The 19,707-nt window shown below is 40.3% G+C and overlaps 1 protein-coding gene across 9 annotated transcripts in view; it reads left to right on the forward strand.

The window, feature by feature from the left end:
- The window catches only part of LOC306854985 (protein NLRC3-like), a 48,618-nt gene extending 35,205 nt beyond the window's left edge, over window positions 1-13,413 (forward strand). For 2 of the 9 annotated variants that reach the window (XM_079393347.1, XM_079393348.1), the window contains exons 5-13: window positions 3,939-4,112; window positions 4,834-5,007; window positions 5,122-5,295; window positions 5,450-5,623; window positions 6,318-6,491; window positions 6,642-6,815; window positions 6,999-7,172; window positions 7,302-7,348; window positions 11,372-13,413. In XM_079393347.1, coding sequence (XP_079249473.1) covers window positions 3,939-4,112; window positions 4,834-5,007; window positions 5,122-5,295; window positions 5,450-5,623; window positions 6,318-6,491; window positions 6,642-6,815; window positions 6,999-7,172; window positions 7,302-7,348; window positions 11,372-11,916 — 1,810 coding nt within the window. In that variant the 3' untranslated portion in view covers window positions 11,917-13,413. Of the gene's footprint in view, window positions 1-3,938; window positions 4,113-4,833; window positions 5,008-5,121; window positions 5,296-5,449; window positions 5,624-6,317; window positions 6,492-6,641; window positions 6,816-6,998; window positions 7,173-7,301; window positions 7,737-11,371 lie in introns of those variants that run through there. The other 7 variants (XR_013782889.1, XM_079393349.1, XM_079393353.1 and 4 more) reach the window with 7 other exon arrangements.
- The last annotated feature ends 6,294 nt before the right edge of the window (window positions 13,414-19,707 follow it).

Here is a 19,707-nt window from a genome sequence, read left to right on the forward strand (position 1 = left end):
TAGTAAAATTAGAATGCATCAACCATGCCCATAAGCGTATGGGCACAGCACTACGAAAATTAAGTGGGGGGGAAGGGTCTGGGAAAATGAACGGCCAAAAAATGTAAAACATTACAAAATTATTGCAGGGGGGCAATTTTAAATAACCAGGGTTCCATAGAGAAAATGAAAAATGAGATCTGGGCTGATCTCCTCCATAGCATGTCCTGTGACGAAGTCCCCTTGCACACCAGGTGCAACCTGTCCTGGTGTTGGTATAGGAGAGCGGAGGAAAATGGAGAAACTCCAGAGAGCCACAGGCTCCATGCAGGAAACTTTTTGTCTCGGGAGGTGGGCCAGAAGCTGATACCTGTATACCACCGCATGTCAAGTGACAGCCTGCTGCAGCGCATGCAGCATGGTGGCACTCAAAATGCGAATGAGTGCCTCAACTCCGTCATTTGGGCCCGCTGTCCAAAAACAGTGTTTGTAGGTAAGAGTAGAGTTGAGGCAGCTGCAAGTATGGCCATTTCAACTTTTAATGAGGGGGCCTCTGCCATGCTTGCCATTATGGATAAGCTTTGGCTGGAAAGCACTGTCGTTACCGTCACCACCATCAGGGAAACCGACATGCTGAGGATCACAAAAGTCGAATCCATCCAGTCTGAGAGTGTAAAACGTTGCAGAAAGACTCTGAGCACAGCTAAAAAGCTGAAAAGGCATCAGCAAGAGAGGGGTGAGGGGCCTACATATGGTGCAGGCATGGAGAGCTAGGCTCTCAACCCTCATGGGTGAACTTTGTGTTCCGATGGACATAGATGACTAGAGTTGCAGTTCTGATGATAAGTTTGTGTCTGTATTTGTGGTTCTCTGTGGTTAGTTGAAGGTCTTATTTGGCAATGTTGTTTTATTCAGTTGTCATTGTTCATGGTCTACATTGTTATAAACAATTACTTGGCCAGTTGTTTTGCTTGTTAGCAATGTTTTCATATAAAAATGTGTGGATTTTTACAATATAAATCTTTAAAGCCCGTTTTCTCAAAATGACTTTTCTCTCATACTCCAAGTCCGAAATCTCCACTTCAGTAGCACCTGTATACACCAACCTTTCCAGTCTTGTACCTAGTTATATTATGAAGACAATTACAGAGGGATTTGTAAATATATTATTCCTAGCCTGATTTATATAACATTTTATTCCAAAAAACATGGCGAAAATACATTTTTTAAGGCTATTGACAGTATATTCTGATTTACAGGATAACAAAAGTAGATATCCATAAATCCCTCTGTAATTTTTTTCCCATCTCATATGTGAACACAATGAAAAAAGAATTTTGAACCTGGCTTTATCCAATTCTGAGATTTCGTTTTTTAAAATATATGCAAATTAGCGCATATTTAATTAGATACTGACTAATTTGCATATTTAAACATAAAATTACAGAAACTTTGTAATACATTTTTTTCTCATCTTAATGTAGGTAATCAACTGGGAAAGTTTCATGGTGATATCTGCTAGTTAAAAATTTTACCCTATTCACCTGTAGTGTCTCGCCTTAAGAACTGTTAAAAGATGGACTAATGAAGCAGAGCAAGATTTAAAAGCTTGTTTTGACCTCACTGATTGGACTGTTTTTGAAGCCGCTGCCACCGATCTTGATGAACTCACAGAGACTGTAACATCATATATCAGTTTCTGTGAGGATATATGCATCCCCACCAGGACATTCTTATCATTCAATAATGATAAACCGTGGTTTACTGGGAAACTCAAACAGCTTCGTCAGGCCAAAGAGGATGTTTACAGAAGTGGGGATAAAATCTTGTATAACCAGGCCAGGAACAGACTAACAAAGGAGATCAGAGTGGCTAAAAAGAACTACTCTGAGAAGTTGAAAAAAGAACTTTCAGCCAACGATCCGGCGTCGGTATGGACTGGTCTGAGGAACATCACCATGTACAAGTCACCACCCCCACAGTCTGCAGAGAATCAACAACTGGCTGACGATCTCAATGTGTTTTACTGCAGATTTGAAAAGGCCAGATTGACACCCAGCACCCGCTCTGATCTGCACTTCACACATTCACCTTCCCCCCCTGCAACCCCCCTTACTCCCTCCCCCACCATTCTACCTGCGTTTAAAGTCTGTGTAGAGGATGTGAACCGGGTCTTCAGAAAACAGAAATCTAGGAAAGCTTCAGGACCAGACGGTATTTCACCTGCCTGTCTAAAAATCTGTGCTGACCAATTGGCCCCCATCTTTACACAAATCTTCAACAGATCTCTGGAGCTGTGTGAAGTTCCCCGCTGTTTCAAACGCTCCACCATCATTCCCGTCCCCAAAAAGCCCAAAATCACTGGACTTAATGACTACAGACCTGTCGCACTCACGTCTGTGGTCATGAAGTCACTTGAGAGACTGGTCCTGGCCTACCTGAAGGACATCACTAGACCCTTGCTGGATCCTCTTCAGTTTGCCTATAGAGCAAACAGGTCTGTGGATGACGCTGTCAATATGGGACTGCATTACATCCTGCAACACCTCGACAAACCTGGGAATTATGCAAGGATCTTATTTGTGGACTTCAGCTCGGCCTTCAATACCATCATACCTGACCTTCTCTCAGAACAGCCTGACAGCTCTCTGTGCCCTCCTCCATCTGTCAGTGGATCACCAGCTTCCTGACAGACAGGCAGCAGCTAGTGAGGCTGGGCAAACTCACATCCAGGACTCTCACCATCAGCACTGGCGCCCCTCAGGGTTGCGTTCTCTCCCCACTGCTCTTCTCCCTCTACACGAATGACTGCACATCAAAGGACCCCTCTGTCAAGCTCCTGAAGTTTGCGGACGACACTACAGTCATAGGCCTCATCAAGGACGGTGACGAGTCTGCTTACAGACAGGAAGTTGTGCAGCTGGCTGTCTGGTGCAGTCTTAACAACCTGGAGCTGAACACGCTCAAAACTGTGGAGATGATAGTGGACTTCAGGAGAAACCCCCCTGCTCTCCCCCCACTCACCATCATGAACAGCACTGTGACTTCAGTAGAGTCATTCAGATTCCTGGGAACCACCATCTCCCAGGACCTGAAGTGGGACAATCACATTGACTCTATTGCGAAAAAGGCCCAGCAGAGGCTGTATTTCCTCCGCCAGCTAAGGAAGTTCAACCTGCCTCAGGAGCTGCTGAAACAGTTCTACTCTGCAATCATCGAGTCTGTCCTATGTTCTTCTATTACTGTTTGGTTTGGATCAGCTACCAAAACAGACATCAGAAGACTACAACGGACAGTTAGGACTGCTGAGAGAATTATCGGTGCCCCTCTGCCCAGCCTCCAAGAACTTTACACCTCCAGAGTGAGGAAAAGGGCTAAGAAAGTCACTCTGGACCCCTCACACCCAGCTCACTCTCTCTTTGTACTGTTGCCCTCTGGCCGGCGCTATAGATCACTGAGCACCAGAACAGCCAGACACAAGAACAGTTTTTTCCCCCAGGCCGTATCCCACCTTAACAACACATAACACACCCCGGTACTGTACATCTGTAAATAACCCATCAAACCTTCATCTGTACATAGGACACATGCACATTCACAGTTCTGTCTATGGTCAAGTCTCTTTTCTGTATATTTTTATTTTTATTACTATTGTTATTTTTAATTATTGTATATTCTCTTCATTAGTGTTATTTATCACCTTAATTATATGTTGTCTGCACTATGTTTGTACTTTCTGTACTGGTAGCTCATAACACCAAGACAAATTCCTTGTGTGTGCAAACACACTTGGCAATAAAGCTCTTTCTGATTCTGATTCTGATTCTGATAACATATAAGGAAGGCTTTGAAAATGAAGCAAACATTTTTAACGCAAACTCTTAAATTTTATTTAATCTGTGTCTGTAGATGATCTATCTGTTTGTGTTAATTCTTAAAATGTATTCAATCTCTTCCAGATTTTCTGTCTGTGATCTCTCAGATCAGCATTGTGAAATTGTGTCTTCAGCTCTTCAATCCTCAAACTCTGTCCTGAGAAAGCTGGATCTGAGTAAGAATCACCTGCAGGACTCTGGTGTAAAGTTTATTTCTGATGGACTGAAGAGTCCAAACTGTCAGCTGCAGATACTGAGGTATTAACAACATATAAGAGATAATTTACAGTCAACTGGTCACAATGTTGATGTGTTACTGTAGATGATCTGACTGTGTGTGTCTGTAGATGATCTGACTGTGTCTGTAGATGATCTGACTGTGTCTGTAGATGATCTGACTGTGTGTGTCTGTAGATGATCTGACTGTGTGTGTCTGTAGATGATCTCTCTGTATGTGTCTGTAGATGATCTGACTGTGTGTGTCTGTAGATGATCTGACTGTGTCTGTAGATGATCTCTCTGTATGTGTCTGTAGATGATCTGACTGTGTGTCTGTAGATGATCTGACTGTGTGTGTCTGTAGATGATCTGACTGTGTGTCTGTAGATGCTCTCTCTGTATGTGTCTGTAGATGATCTGGCTGTGTGTGTCTGTAGATGATCTGAGTGTGTGTGTGTGTGTGTGTGTGTGTGTGTGTGTGTGTGTGTGTGTGTGTGTCTGTAGATGATCTGTATGTGTCTGTAGATGATCTGACTGTGTGTCTGTAGATGATCTCTCTGTATGTGTCTGTAGATGATATGGCTGTGTGTGTCTGTAGATGATCTGACTGTGTGTGTCTGTAGATGATCTGACTGTGTGTGTGTGTGTGTGTGTGTGTGTGTGTGTGTCTGTAGATATTCTGTATGTGTCTGTAGATGATCTGACTGTGTGTGTCTGTAGATGTTTCAACTGTTGATGTGTGTGTTCTGCTCTCTTTCAGTCTTGCTGGCTGTAATCTCACTCCTCAGTGTTGTGAGAGTTTGTCTTCAGCTCTTCAAACCTCAAACTGTGTCCTGAGAGAGCTGGACCTGAGTAACAATGACCTGCAGGACTCTGGTGTAAAGTTTATTTCTGATGGACTGAAGAGTCCAAACTGTCAGCTGCAGATACTGAGGTATTAACAACATCTAAGAGATAATTTACAGTCAACTGGTCACAATGTTGATGTGTGTCTGTAGATGATCTGACTGTGTGTGTTAATTCTTAAAATGTATTTAATCTCTTCCAGATTTTCTGGCTGTAATCTCACTCCTCAGTGTTGTAAGAGTTTGTCTTCAGCTCTTCAATCCTCAAACTCTGTCCTGAGAGAGCTGGACCTGAGTAACAATGACCTGCAGGACTCTGGTGTAAAGTTTATTTCTGACGGACTGAAGAGTCCAAACTGTCAGCTGCAGATACTGAGGTATTAACAACATATAAGAGATCATTTACAGTCAACTGGTCACAATGTTGATGTGTGTCTGTAGATGATCTGACTGTGTGTGTCTGTAGATGATCTCTCTGTATGTGTCTGTAGATGTTTCAACTGTTGATGTGTGTGTTCTGCTCTCTTTCAGTCTTGCTGGCTGTAATCTCACTCCTCAGCGTTGTAAGAGTTTGTCATCAGCTCTTCAATCCTCAAACTCTGTCCTGAGAGAGCTGGATCTGAGTAACAATCACCTGCAGGACTCTGGTGTAAAGTTTATTTCTAATGGACTGAAGAGTATAAACTGTCAGCTGCAGATACTGAGGTATTAACAACATCTAAGAGATAATTTACAGTCAACTGGTCACAATGTCGATGTGTGTCTGTAGATGATCTGTCTGTGTCTGTAGATGATCTGATATGTGTCTGTAGATGATCTGTCTGTGTGTGTCTGTAGATGATCTGGCTGTGTGTCTGTAGATGATCTGACTGTGTGTGTCTGTAGATGATCTGACTGTGTGTGTGTCTGTAGATGATCTGACTGTGTCTGTAGATGATCTGACTGTGTGTGTCTGTAGATGATCTCTCTGTATGTGTCTGTAGATGATCTGACTGTGTGTGTCTGTAGATGATCTGACTGTGTGTCTGTCTGTAGATGACCTGACTGTGTCTGTAGATGATCTGACTGTGTGTGTCTGTAGATGATCTGTCTCTGTGTGTCTGTAGATGATCTGGCTGTGTGTGTCTGTAGATGATCTGTCTCTGTGTGTCTGTAGATGATCTGGCTGTGTTTCTGTAGATGATCTGACTGTGTGTGTCTGTAGATGATCTGACTGTGTGTGTCTGTAGATGATCTGACTGTGTGTGTCTGTAGATGACCTGACTGTGTGTGTCTGTAGATGACCTGACTGTGTGTGTCTGTAGATGACCTGACTGTGTGTGTCTGTAGATGATCTATCTGTGTGTGTGTGTGTCTGTAGATGACCTGACTGTTGATTGTGTGTTCTGCTCTCTTTCAGTCTTGCTGGCTGTAATCTCACTGCTCAGTGTTGTGAGAGTTTGTCATCAGCTCTTCAAACCTCAAACTGTGTCCTGAGAGAGCTGGATCTGAATAACAATGACCTGCAGGACTCTGGTATAAAGTTTATTTCTGATGGACTGAAGAGTACAAACTGTCAGCTGCAGATACTGAGGTATTAACAACATCTAAGAGATAATTTACAGTCAACCGGTCACAATGTTGATGTGTGTCTGTAGATGATCTGACTGTGTGTGTGTCTGTAGATCATCTGTCTGTGTGTAGATGTTTCAACTGTTGATGTGTGTGTTCTGCTCTCTTTCAGTCTTGGTGGCTGTAATCTCACTGCTCAGTGTTGTGAGAGTTTGTCATCAGCTCTTCGATCCTCAAACTGTGTCCTGAGAGAGCTGGATCTGAGTAACAATGACCTGCAGGACTCTGGTGTAAAGTTTATTTCTGATGGACTGAAGAGTACAAACTGTCAGCTGCAGATACTGAGGTATTAACAACATCTAAGAGATAATTTACAGTCAACTGGTCACAGTGTTGATGTGTGTCTGTAGATGATCTGTCTGTGTGTGTCTGTAGATGATCTGACTGTGTGTGTCTGTAGATGATCTGTCTGTGTGTGTCTGTAGATGATCTGACTGTGTCTGTAGATGACCTGACTGTGTGTCTGTAGGTTGTCTGGCTGTATGATGACAGAGGAAGGCTGTGGTTATTTGTCTTCAGCTCTGAGTTCAAACCCCTCACACCTGAGAGAGCTGGATCTGAGCTACAATCACCCAGGACAATCAGGAGTCCAGCTGCTCAAACACAAACTGCAGGATCCAAACTATAAGCTGCAGATACTCAAGTATGTCAAACCGTAATACTGACATACTGAACGTGTGTGTGTGTTTGTGTGTGTGTGTGTGTGTGTGTGTGTGTGTGTGTGTGTGTGAATGATGCAGACCTACATTAATGTGTGTTTGTGTGTTTATAGTGTGGATCATGGAGGAGAGATCATGATGACAGCAGGACTGCGAAAGTGTAGGAATATAAACACACACACACACACACTCTGACAGACACACACACACACACACACACACACACACACACAGACTGTTGTTTGAGTGTATCACTGATCTCATCTCATAGACATTCATTGTTTTTCTATCAGGTTAATAAGGTCTATAAGGTTTAGTTAGCAGTGTCGGTCAGCACCAGGGGCTAATTTACTCTCAAAGATGATTTAATAAGCAAATTACTACTTAATGTAAACAGAACAGTAATTTCACAAGTTCGTACTAACATATAATATGATTGAGCAATTAGTAAGCATATTTGGCGTGCTGTCAGGAGGGAGGGCTCCGAGTTCGCGATGGAGCCCGAACCCAGAGAACTCCCCCCTCATCCCAAGAATGGGATGAAATTTAGATTGGAGTGCAGAGTTGAGGTGGAGGCGGGATGCTGGAAAACTGTCATAGAACAGAGGTGAGTTGGCTATATATATATATATATATATATATATATATATATATATATATATATATATATATATATATATACACCTGATGTGCTTGTTAAGGTGATTAGCTGACGAGCTGCACCTGGGCCAGACTGATTATCTGATCGTGCTCCTCCCGAACCTTGTTAATAAAACATCATATGTGGATTCAGCTTTAGAGTCACGTGGAAATATCTTTCTTTTAATAAATAGAATTAAATAAATTATATTTATTTAACTGGACTGTGAACAAAGTAACATATCTTTAGCAACAGTGTGAAAGTGAACAGCACATAACAGACACAATACCGGTATAAACACAGATATCTATCAGTACAATACACATCACATGACTAAACATGCGTCAGTGTTTCAGATACCTCAGTTTCACAGTCCACACTACAACACCAAAACACTGTTATCACCTTCATCCACTTGGGAGAACGTCTTCAAAAAGATCAGTCTTCACAAAAACAGCATCTCAGTGTGAACAGAAGACCGAACAAGACCTATGGCTTCCAATCTAAACTGTCCGTCCAGAGCAGAAAAACAAATGACAGAAAAGCAGCAAGAACATGAAGAAAATACAAGAGCAATGTTTTTTCTATTATTTTAAATGGTCAATTATTTAGTCAATTAATTAATTAATAATTAACATTAGTCCACTGATGAAATGTCATTTTTAGTTTGTGTCAGTACTCATTAATTATCAATACGTTCATATGTATTTCTGTGGTGGCTGGTCAATAGAGGGCGCCACACACACAAAATAATAATAATTATTATTCTAATCTATATAAATTGATATCTGAATAAAGATAAGCAGCTCGTTAACTTCAGCTGAAGCTCGTTTGATGTTGTGGTTTATAGAGACTCTTGTGATCCTCACAGAAACCTCTCCTGACTCGTTCTGGTCAGAAACTGAGAAACTAAATAAATGCAACACCATAAATAATGATAGCGGCATTAAAATACAGTTTCATGTTATTTCACAACATATACTTTAATATTTCATAGATTTGTGAGGTAAATCATTTATAAATCTACACAAACACAGGAGAATACATCGTGATTTCAAAATAAAAGCTCAAACCCTCACTCTGAGTTTACACGTTTCGATGTCCACATATTCATTTAATTACAGCAGCTGTAGCATTTCTGTCCTAAAGAAATGGCCAAATATTAAAGATTAAGTGGACATTTGAATGAAATGGTGCTTGGTCAATATTAAACAAGGATTAGATCGCGCAGTAATGTGTAAAAACAGGCCTTTGTTGTAGTGTGTAATATACATTAGCTCTATTGTTTATAATACATTATGTATTTAACAGTTTATAATAAAACCATATGATTTCTTGCTTTTGATACTTTATTTGAACTAAATATTGCATATTATATAGGTATTTTAAGTCATTTTAAAGGCTATTGTTCACTTCTATTTTTATTACAAAATATATATATGTATATAGATATTAAAGTAAAGTCGTGACGTATTGTCAAGTATGGTGACCCATACTTGAAATTGGTGCTCTGCGTTTAACCCATCCAAGTGCACACACACAGCAGTGAGTAGTGAACAAATGCACACACACACACACACACACCGTGAACACACACCCGGAGCAGTGGGCAGCCATTTATGCTGCGGCGCCCGGGGAGCAGTTGGGGGTTCGGTGCCTTGCTCAAGGGCACCTCAGTCGTGGTATTGAGGGTGGAGAGAGCGCTGGACATTCACTCCCCCCACCTACAATCCCTGCCGGCCCGAGACTCGAACCCGCAACCTTTGGATTACGAGTCCGACTCTAACCATTAGGGTTATACACATATATATACACACATATACACACATATACACATATATATATATATATATATATATATACACATATACACACATATACTCACATATATATACATATATATATATATATATATATATATATATATATATATATATACACATACACACACAGTGCCCTCCATAAGTAATATTTCAATAATAATTCAGATGTTTGCTAAAATAGTTGGATGTGGTTCAAACGATTAGATTCAATAGAAAGGAAACAAGTGAATGGAGCGTTGAATCACAGCACATTAGTGTTTGCAGCCTCGTGCACGTGTGCTGATATACAGAAAACTACAACGCTTGTGCAATGAATATAAAAACATAACTCATACATGGGTGTTTTTTGTTTCATTGCTGGAATTATAAGGGCGTTCTAACTGTATTCTGATGGGCTTCATCACGCAGTGAATGCTTTTGGACTCTCAAGACCTGTTTTTTTTCTTCAAAGTTGGATAATGTCAGCTCTCCTATCGTCTCTCAGTTCCTCACAGTCACACAAACATTGTGTCAGGAGAATGTCTTTAAAAAAGAAGACAGGAGAAGCTATGATTTTTCTTTGATTAGAATTTAAAGAACTTCAAAACTTGCGATTGAACCATTTTGTGCGAAAAATGCTGAAATTGCTTCTTGTTACAGTAACGTTACCAAGTTCTGATTGGCCAATCGCTGTTATTTAGTTCGTAAATGATCATAAGTAGAGAGTTTTAACATTTCATGTGCATGATACGTTTTATGTAATACACTAAATTAATAACCCAAAGGGGATGGTGGTTTTACAGAGGGGACGCTTTTTATCATTTTTTCCACCAGGGGGATCCCCCCACATCCCCCCTCAATTCCAGCCCTGTATATATACACATAAATACATATATATACAGATACTTATTTCCAGGTGAGCTCCAGTAATGCTTTGTATAAAATAAAAATAATAAAAAAAAAGCAGCAGTAGTCGGGATATTGGGTCCTCAGAGCTAAAGACCAGTGGCTTCTGATCACCTTTCTTAAATTTAAAAATGAGGTTGAGCCCTATTAGATATGAATATTGATGAGATCAGATGTTTTATCAAGCTATTATTATTATTTCTGATATTTAGATGCATATGTAAGGCAGAAGGTCATGTGACTGAAAGATACTGAATGGGGTTCAGAGTTTTCTTCTTGAATCTGCATTTTTATATTTTGCTTAAAACAAATAATCAAAACACTCTCATCATGAGCAGAAAACAAAGATAACTAGTCATTTCAAACTTTGTTGTCTTTCCTTGTCATCTACAAATAATTTCCCCAATTTAAACAATTATATGTTTATTTTTAAATGCTCTTAAAATGCTGATTAATAATGCTCAATGTAGATGATAAAAATGTCCCGTCACAAACCTGGTTTACTGCTTTGAAACAATCTGTACTGTAGAAAGCGTTCTAGAAATAAAGCTGACTTGACTTGTGTGCATGATAAACCCACAAGCGCTGCTTTACACAACACTAGTCTGCACTGTTTTAGGCCTGACAGGGTTTTTCACAGAGTTTTGTTTGGGCTCCAGAAGTCTAGGATCAGCACTGCTAGTGAGATCTGAATCACTAGTCGCTCTTCAACAGCTTTCACTATATTAGTGAACACATTTGTGAAGAGTGAGGACAGTTTGGACTTTAGCTGTAAACACACACAGACATCTTCACTGTTGTGTTGTTCTTGATGTTTCTCTCTTCTTGTGTTCAGACGCCTGTGATCTCACACTGGATCCAAACACAGCACACACTCGACTCATTCTGTCTGATCAGAACAAGAAGATCACACGTGTGTCAGATCGTCAGCCGTATCCTGATCATCCAGAGAGATTTGATGAGTTTCCTCAGGTTCTGAGTGTTGAGAGTCTGACTGGACGCTGTTACTGGGAGACTGAATGGAGCGGAGATGATGCTGTTATATCAGTGTCATATAAAGGAATCAGCAGGAAAGGAGGGAGTAATGACTGTATGTTCGGATTCAATGACAAATCCTGGAGTCTGGAGTGCTCTGATAACGGATTCTCTGTCTGTCACAATAATAACTTCACTGATATACCTGCTGACCGTTCATCCTCTAAGAGAGCAGGAGTGTATGTGGACGTGTCGACCGGCTCTCTGTCCTTCTACAGCGTCTCTGACACACACACACTCACACACTTACACACATTCAACACCACATTCACTGAACCCCTCTGTGCTGGATTCAGGGTTTATTATCCTGGTTCCTCAGTGTCTCTGTGTGATATTAAACGATAGAGTCTCTGTAAATCCTCTTTCTGATGTTCACATGCACACAAACTCATCAAATCTCACATCATTACATTTGTATTAATTCATATTTAAATAGTTTTTCATTCTTCATCTAGAAGTTATAAATCTAGATCAGACACATACTGTTCTGAATCTTAAACAGATGAATAAGTTTGCTTTAATATCTGTATTGTAAACTGATGATCAGATGTAATAAAAGTGTATTAGTGACTGATTTAATGATGAAGTGGTTTCTGAATCTCCACTGAGGAGACGGACAGGCAGGGTTCCTACAAGCTGCTTAAAGTGCTTCAATTTGACTCTGAAATTCAAGTCCTGGAAAACAGCCATATTTATGAAAAGGTACTTGAAATGTTAAAAGGCAGTATATATGAAATTAGTGTTCATATTTGTTTTCGATAAAAGCAATATTTTCACGCAAAATGAAAAATGCTGTGTGTTTTAATAATTATAGTTTCTCCCGGCTTTTGAGCGCACGAGATCTCGCGATATTTGACCTTGAGGTGAAAAGCGGTCTCGCGATATCAGTATAAAGTTCAGTTTGTGGTGAAACCTTTGATAGTGCTTGCATTATATTGTTCAGTCTTTTATCGCATGTGCTGTTGGTTTGGGTTTCATGTGGGAACGCATATAAAGTCTGACGCGCTTTGTGTTGCGCTGTTATCATTTATAAGCATCTCACAAACTCTTCCTCAGTATCTGCTGGAGTTTGGGTTGCTTAACGTTCATTTGGGAAAACAGTGTGTGTTATCTGTGTAGATTTACTATTATGCATAAAAAACCTTATGCAACATTAATAGGAACATGGAGATAAAAAAACTAAAACATTCATCCATCACCACATTTCAAAATTGTAAATTTTTGTAAAATATAACATCAAATTTTTAGATTAATACTACGAGTATTACAAAATCATTATTGTAAATTTTTTGTAACATTTTAAAAAATGTATTAATTGAGTGCAATATTTTGTCATTGCAACATTTTATTGTAATTGTCACTAGCAACTGCAATTGATTTCTATTGTATACCTAAGTTCACTGTTATCCCAGCGGTCACTATTGTGACCATCTACATGTTTACTCATTCTATGACCACACTCAACAAAACTGAATATATGTGAATTCATAGATTAATACTAGACACCCTAAAGATCATGTGTACCACAAATCTGTGTCATATCTTTATGTTAACACACTTTACTAGCCTTTTGTTTTGGAGCTTTGATGCAGTCATCATCTTCTGAAGATTCTGCTCTGGTCATGTGACAATCTGCACTAATCATGTGACACTGCACATATTTAACTGAGACCCTTTATTTGCTCCATATTTGCAGGAAGTGCACTACAACATCAGTCAGTAAGGGTTTTAGGGATTTTTTTTAAAGTCACTATTGTGGGATTAAATGGGTTAAGTTGGTTATATTCATATTACATTATGCATTTTAACAGCTTTGTTCAATAAAACCATGTAATTACTTGGATTTGATACTTTATTTATTAAGTGGCCGACTGACTATATTAAAATAATGTCATTAAAACCTCCGTATATAAGTCTGCAATAGTGCACTGTTCTCTACAGCCTTGTAATGCATTGTATTTTTCAAAAATATCATCATTTCCAGTTCAGTGCTAATACAGAAGCCTAAGTGTTGCTTCACAGTGAAGATTTATTACAACAGTTAATAACAGTATTCTTTACAAGAACACAATGTAATGTTTAACAGAATCAGAATCTATTTTCTGTAACAATTAGTGTTCATAAATATACAAACCTTGAAATATCAAATAAATATTTAAATTTAAACAATAAAAATGTATAGCATGTTCTAATGACACTTGTCTAATGGCAGGCTCTGGCTTGACAGCGGAGACCTGGGCAGGCTCTGGCTTGACAGCAATGACATGAAGGGGTGTTGTTGTTGCCGCCATTTTGCGAGTGAGTGCGGTGTTGCGTTCCTCCGCGACACCCACAGTGAATGAAGAGCCCACACACAGCAAAGCGCAGTCCATAAATTGAGCGAGTGACGCACGGGGACCCTCACGGATTAACTGTCGTTTGAGTGGCTGATTAATGCCCTCACAAAAGAAGTCTATTAGTGCATAGTCCGGCAGATCAGAAAAATAAGCGAGATCTAAAAACTCTTGCATGTATTCCTCGAGCAGTCTTGAACCCTGCTCGAGGGTTAACAACAGTAGTGCAGTGTCCATACCTGGCCAATGTCTATTAGAAAAGCCGCTGGATCCTCTTATGGCCGAGTATTCTGTTACGGGGCTGACGAGACGTGAGACGTGCGGATCCATATGCAAAGCTTTATTAGAAAACATGGTCATACAGGCAGGGTCAGGAGAGAGCAAACAGGTATGGCAGAGGCAAGAGAGAGCAATCCGGGGAGCAAGCGTGGGTCGACGATCGGCGAACAGTATCCAAAGGGGCAAGGCAGAGAGATAATCCAGAAACGAAAGCAATAATCCAAACGGGGAGCGAACACAGTCCAAACGGCAAGGCAAAGGGGTAAATCCAGGAAACACGGGCAGGGTCAGACACGGCAAGATAAACAAGGCAAGACAAGACTATAAGAATGGCTCTGTAAAGTTGCTATCGCTGAATGAGTGATAAACGCTAACACAATTACAGGAACAAAACAGAAACACGGAATGGCACGGTAAAGCAGCTAGCGCTAGGTGAGCACTAAATGCAGATCAATACTCGGCCCCAATGCTGAGGAAGTACATGGTTTATATAGGCCGTTTCTCAATATGCGTACTTGTCTGTACTTGTGTTCTTGTGGACTTGTGAAACGTCATCAGTCGCTGCCGAAGTACTGTTCCAATTCAAAGTTCACATCTAGCCAAATCCAGTTCAAATCCCCGGATGTGTTCTTGATCCGCCCCTTTTACCGAGGATGCATCGAGAGGTGACTTGTGCGGACTTGATACGGGCCATAAGCCAGAATTCAGTTCGTCCTCCCGTCCTCGAGAGTTCGTTCTTCCGAGTCGAACTTGGCAAGTCCAAACTCGAAAGGACGGAAGTCCAGACTCTGCGAACTTGGTATTGAGAAACGGCCATAGTGTGTGTTTGGGTGATGGTGATTGCGAGATGGTTCTCAGGTGTGGGCGTGATCATTGTGAACAGCTGTGTATGAGTCCGTGTGGTGAATGAGTGACCTCTGGTGGCTAGTGAATGATCTGAGCAGTAACCGGCAGCGCAGCATCCAGAAGCTGCAGATCCCAGTGGTCTGGACGCAGTATGTGTGGAGCTGTCTGGACCAAGAGCATCTCCTGCCTTTGATGGAGCATAATTTGACCCCACAGCTGCCATATCCCTCTGAGTCCTCAGTCATCCAGGTAGGAGATTCATGAACCTCATTTAAGGAGCTCTCAAACTTTCTTTGTTAGAACAGATGTTTGTCTCAAGTGATACGTAACTAAGTGTTTGGTAGTAGTGTGTGTGGGTCCTACCTCTTGCCTGATCGTAACCCTTCTTTTTAATGTTTTGTTCCTCCGATATTTTCCTCTTTTTTTATCTGCCATCTCTCTCTCTCTATAGTCGATCTGCTAATATCCGTCCTGTGCTCTCACTGAGCGCTCTCTTCTCTCTATCATCTCTAGACACGCCCCTTACTGCTGATTGGCTGCAAGTGTGTTTTGGGACTCGGTCCGACGCTGTGGTCAAAAGCATTTTTCAAATATTGTTTAATGCATCTTTAAGTGAGATTAAACCATGTATTTTTGTGGCACTGTTGATGTAATGTTGTTTTTTACCATAAAGAGGTAAAAGTGTGGGGACACATACTTCATTTTTTTAAAAAGTTTCAGAAAATGTTGATGTGTGTATGATTAATTGTCATTAATTTGATTGATCAGCTTATTACCTGGATATAATTGTTACACATTGTTTATAGAGGTCTGCTGCGGCCCAGGGTTGGAGTCGAACAGCATGGGATTGAGAGGACAGATATCGGGAAGCTTGGAGTAAGAATCTACTTCAGTGACTCTCTGAAGTCAGTTATCTTCAGCATTACTCAGTCATCTCTTAATATAACAGATTTCGTTCACTGTAACAATTAGAGAAACACTTTGCTTGCATGCTGTAGTGTCAAAGAATTGATTGGAAACATGGAAACAAAAGTTTTTTCGGATAATCAAACCAGCTCATGATGACTATCTGATCCCTGTAGAGCACTGATCTCTCTGCTTTACAACAGCAGATGCAATGCTACAGAGAGAGATCTAACTCAAGGGTCAAGAGCCCAACTAAAGCAAACACTGATCTCCATGATGGTGGCATCATTTTAACTAATAAAACATCAACATCTGATCCTCTGTAATTCTCAGTAACAGCAGGTGTTCATCACTAACGCTCAATCATCATTTAATTAGTCACTTAATTATCTCATTAACTTTAACTCTTTGAGGACTTGGGATTTGACTTGAGACTTGCTTGTGACTTGAAAGGAATGTCTTGGTTCCTCCTCTGGTGAAATCAGCTGCTGAGTTCATGGGTGGAACAAAAATATGGCCGGACTTTTACTCTTTGGCCCCTGGACTTTCCACCTCTGGGAACCAGATGAGTCCTCAGCACAAACTACTGGTTCATCTGGCCAGAGGAGAACTGGCCCCCGACTGAGCCTGGTTTCTCCCAAGGTTCCTCTGCTTTGCTTAGTTGGGGACACTTATTTTCCAGCGATACCGTCGACTTGATTGCACAGATACTATTAGAACTGAACTGAGCTGGACGATGACATCACTGAATTCAATAATGAAGGGGTGGTGATGGCGCAGTGGATAAGACACATGCCTTTGGTGTGAGAGACCCGGGTTCGAATCCACTGTGAGACACCAATGTGTCCCTGAGCAAGACACTTAACCCCTAGTTGCTCCAGAGGCGTGCGATCTCTGACATCTATAGCAATTGTAAGTCGCTTTGGATAAAAAGCGTCAGCTAAATGAATAAATGTAAATGAAATTTATAGTAGTAAAGGCTTTAACTGAAAATTGAGGGTTTAATATCTTGTCATTTTACATTATAGACACACTATTTTCCTATTTTGATACTGGAAAGTAGCTTTGACACAATCTGAAATGATGAGGACCTGGAACACATCCTCCAGTTTGGTCCTTCGCTGCTCCTTGAGAAAGACATGGGCTCCAGCAGATCTCTGATGAAGAAGAGCCACTGGAGTCTTTATGGCAGAGAGCAGCTGCTGGAGTTTCTCAGTTCTGCTCACAGCTTTGAAGAAATCCATTGTGTGGAAATGCTGTTGTTTTTCACAATGCGCTGATTCTTGTCTTTCTCCAGCACAGAGATGAAGATGTTGAGACTGCAATGCTGAGCCTCAGCTCCTCAAGCTACAGCTGCAGTGTAAGTCTAATGTATTTCTCTGTTACTGCATGTTAGAAATACACTGGATTTTACCATATCTTTGATTTACTTCAGTATGAGGAACACATATTCATTATTAACTACCACTTCTGCCTCAATAAACTCCTAATTACTGCTTATTAATAGTTTGTAAGGTCGTTGTTGAAGAGTTTAAGATTAAGTATTGGGTGGATTAAAGGATGTAGAATATGATCGTGCTGAATTAGACATTATATTATGGAAGCATATGTGTAACAAAATTCAATTTGCAATGCAATATGCAAAATGACAATGCAATATTCAAAATGGCAATGCAATATTCAAAATGGAAATGTAATTCTGTATTTAAATTTACATTTTCCATCAACTCCATGCATGCTAAATTTGGTGCAGAATGAAATTGAAAATTAAATTATATTATTTACATTTGCCATTTTCAACAGTAGTCTTAAATTGTAAAGTGCATACTATTTTAATGCTTTATAAGTAGCAAAATGAAAATGAAAATGTATAACCAAATTGATTTGATATGTGTAACGTGTCCAAGCACAAACAGTAGCAAAATTATCATTTAAATGTTATTTGTCATTTAGACTAACTGTTAAGACACGTACGATTGCATTTTCATCATGACGCCGTGGGATATTTGTAGCAAAATTCAATGCGGCTTTGAAAACGCATTCCGAGCTGACCACGCCCACCCTACGTCACTCATTGCATCAAGGCGGGGCTTACTTTGCGTTGTCGTGGGTATTTTGATCTATTGGCGGTAAGGAACATGGCGAAGTCTGTTCCACAACTTCTCCGAGAAGCTGCCCAAGCACTGGAGCGGCAAACTGCAAATGTTGGCCCTTCAGAAAACCCATCGTCTGGTCTGAGCACGACGCCTCCGGATCGAAGTGGCAGGACACGGGGTAAGTTGGCAGATAAAGACCAAGGCAACAGTTTGACCTAGGGTTGCCAACTTTCACTCGGGTCTGGCGAGGTGGGTTGTTAGACGACGATCACATTCGTTAAAAATCGTCTGTAAGAGAAATGCTCGTTTTTGACAAAACAATGGGATGACGGCTTTAGCCACGGTCACACTACACTTTGAGCAGGCGTAGCTTACGTAACAACAACAACAACAAAAAAAAATTCAACCCAAAAAGTACAAATATTTAAAGCTTCACTTTACTGCAAAAACTTTATTATTATTTTAATTCAGTTAAAGGTTGCGTTGTGATCGGTATTGGTCACGACATAAAAATTCGCAGGTCAGAGTTTACCATACAGTTTGCAGACCTGACACTGACTGTGTAATTGAATTTATTAAAATACAAACTAGTGTTCATATTCTATGATCATTTTCTTGCAGCAGAGGTTTTAAGATTGTTTGCACCATATTCAAATCCACGGGGCCGTGTGCCGAGACGTCCCATCACTGCTGGACCTTCAGCAAAGAAATCTAAAAGTGTTTCCTACACCCATCGTTTTTTTTGCCTGTCCAAGAGAAAGGAATGTGAGGTTCCAAGTCCATCAGTGAAAAACAAATTAGAGAGGGCAGGAATAGGAGAGAAGAGGATCACCATTCCAGGTCAGTTATTTTTTTTGCTCTTTCTAAGGGTTTGCTTATATCATGCTTACATTAATGTATTATCCACCTGAATTTAACTTGTATTTTTATTTTATCTTTGTTTTAGACAAATACTGCACTCCTCAGGAGTTTTCAGACCATCTCTTTCAGCATTTCCCTATGTTGAAGGACTGTGGCGGTTTCCAGCTGTTGCGATCCAGAGGATCAACACGTTCCAAAAAATTAGAGACAATACCCTGTCCAGATGATGGGTATTCCCCTGAGTACCTCTTAAGTGAGTCTGTCATGGTTGGGCAGGCTCTCATATATATCCGGCCACTCCAGAAAGATATAGATCTGCAGGTAGGTAGGAAAAGGTTAAAATCTCTGGTTAGTAATAATACTGTGGTTGTTTAGACAGTTTAAACCACTAAAACTAAGTAATACACTAGATTTAAATAAAGTGATTTAGGAAATTCCTAAATTAATATTTCTTTGTATAAGCTAACCCTACTATCTATCTGCTAATGTGACTTTTTATGTTCTTACAATGATTCAGACTCTTGAGAGTGACCAGCCTATATCCTCTGGACCACTGACAGAATGCTTGTACTGCAACGAGAAGTATAGCCTGTCAGAAATACAAGACCATGTTGATGTTTGTGAAAAGTAGGTAACTTAAAAAAAATGGTGTGTGGTGGTGGTGTTTATCACTCAACAATGTAGATACATAGATTTATTTTTTTATGTAAAATTATTTTAAATTAATGTGGGCAGATATCCCACCTCTCTGTCTCTCTCTCACTTACTCACCAAAATTCTCGCCATTTGTATATTATTTGCTCCAGGGACTCCAA

The sequence above is a fragment of the Barbus barbus genome, assembly GCF_936440315.1.
Source record: "Barbus barbus genome assembly, chromosome: 3".
Classification (NCBI taxonomy): domain Eukaryota; kingdom Metazoa; phylum Chordata; class Actinopteri; order Cypriniformes; family Cyprinidae; genus Barbus; species Barbus barbus.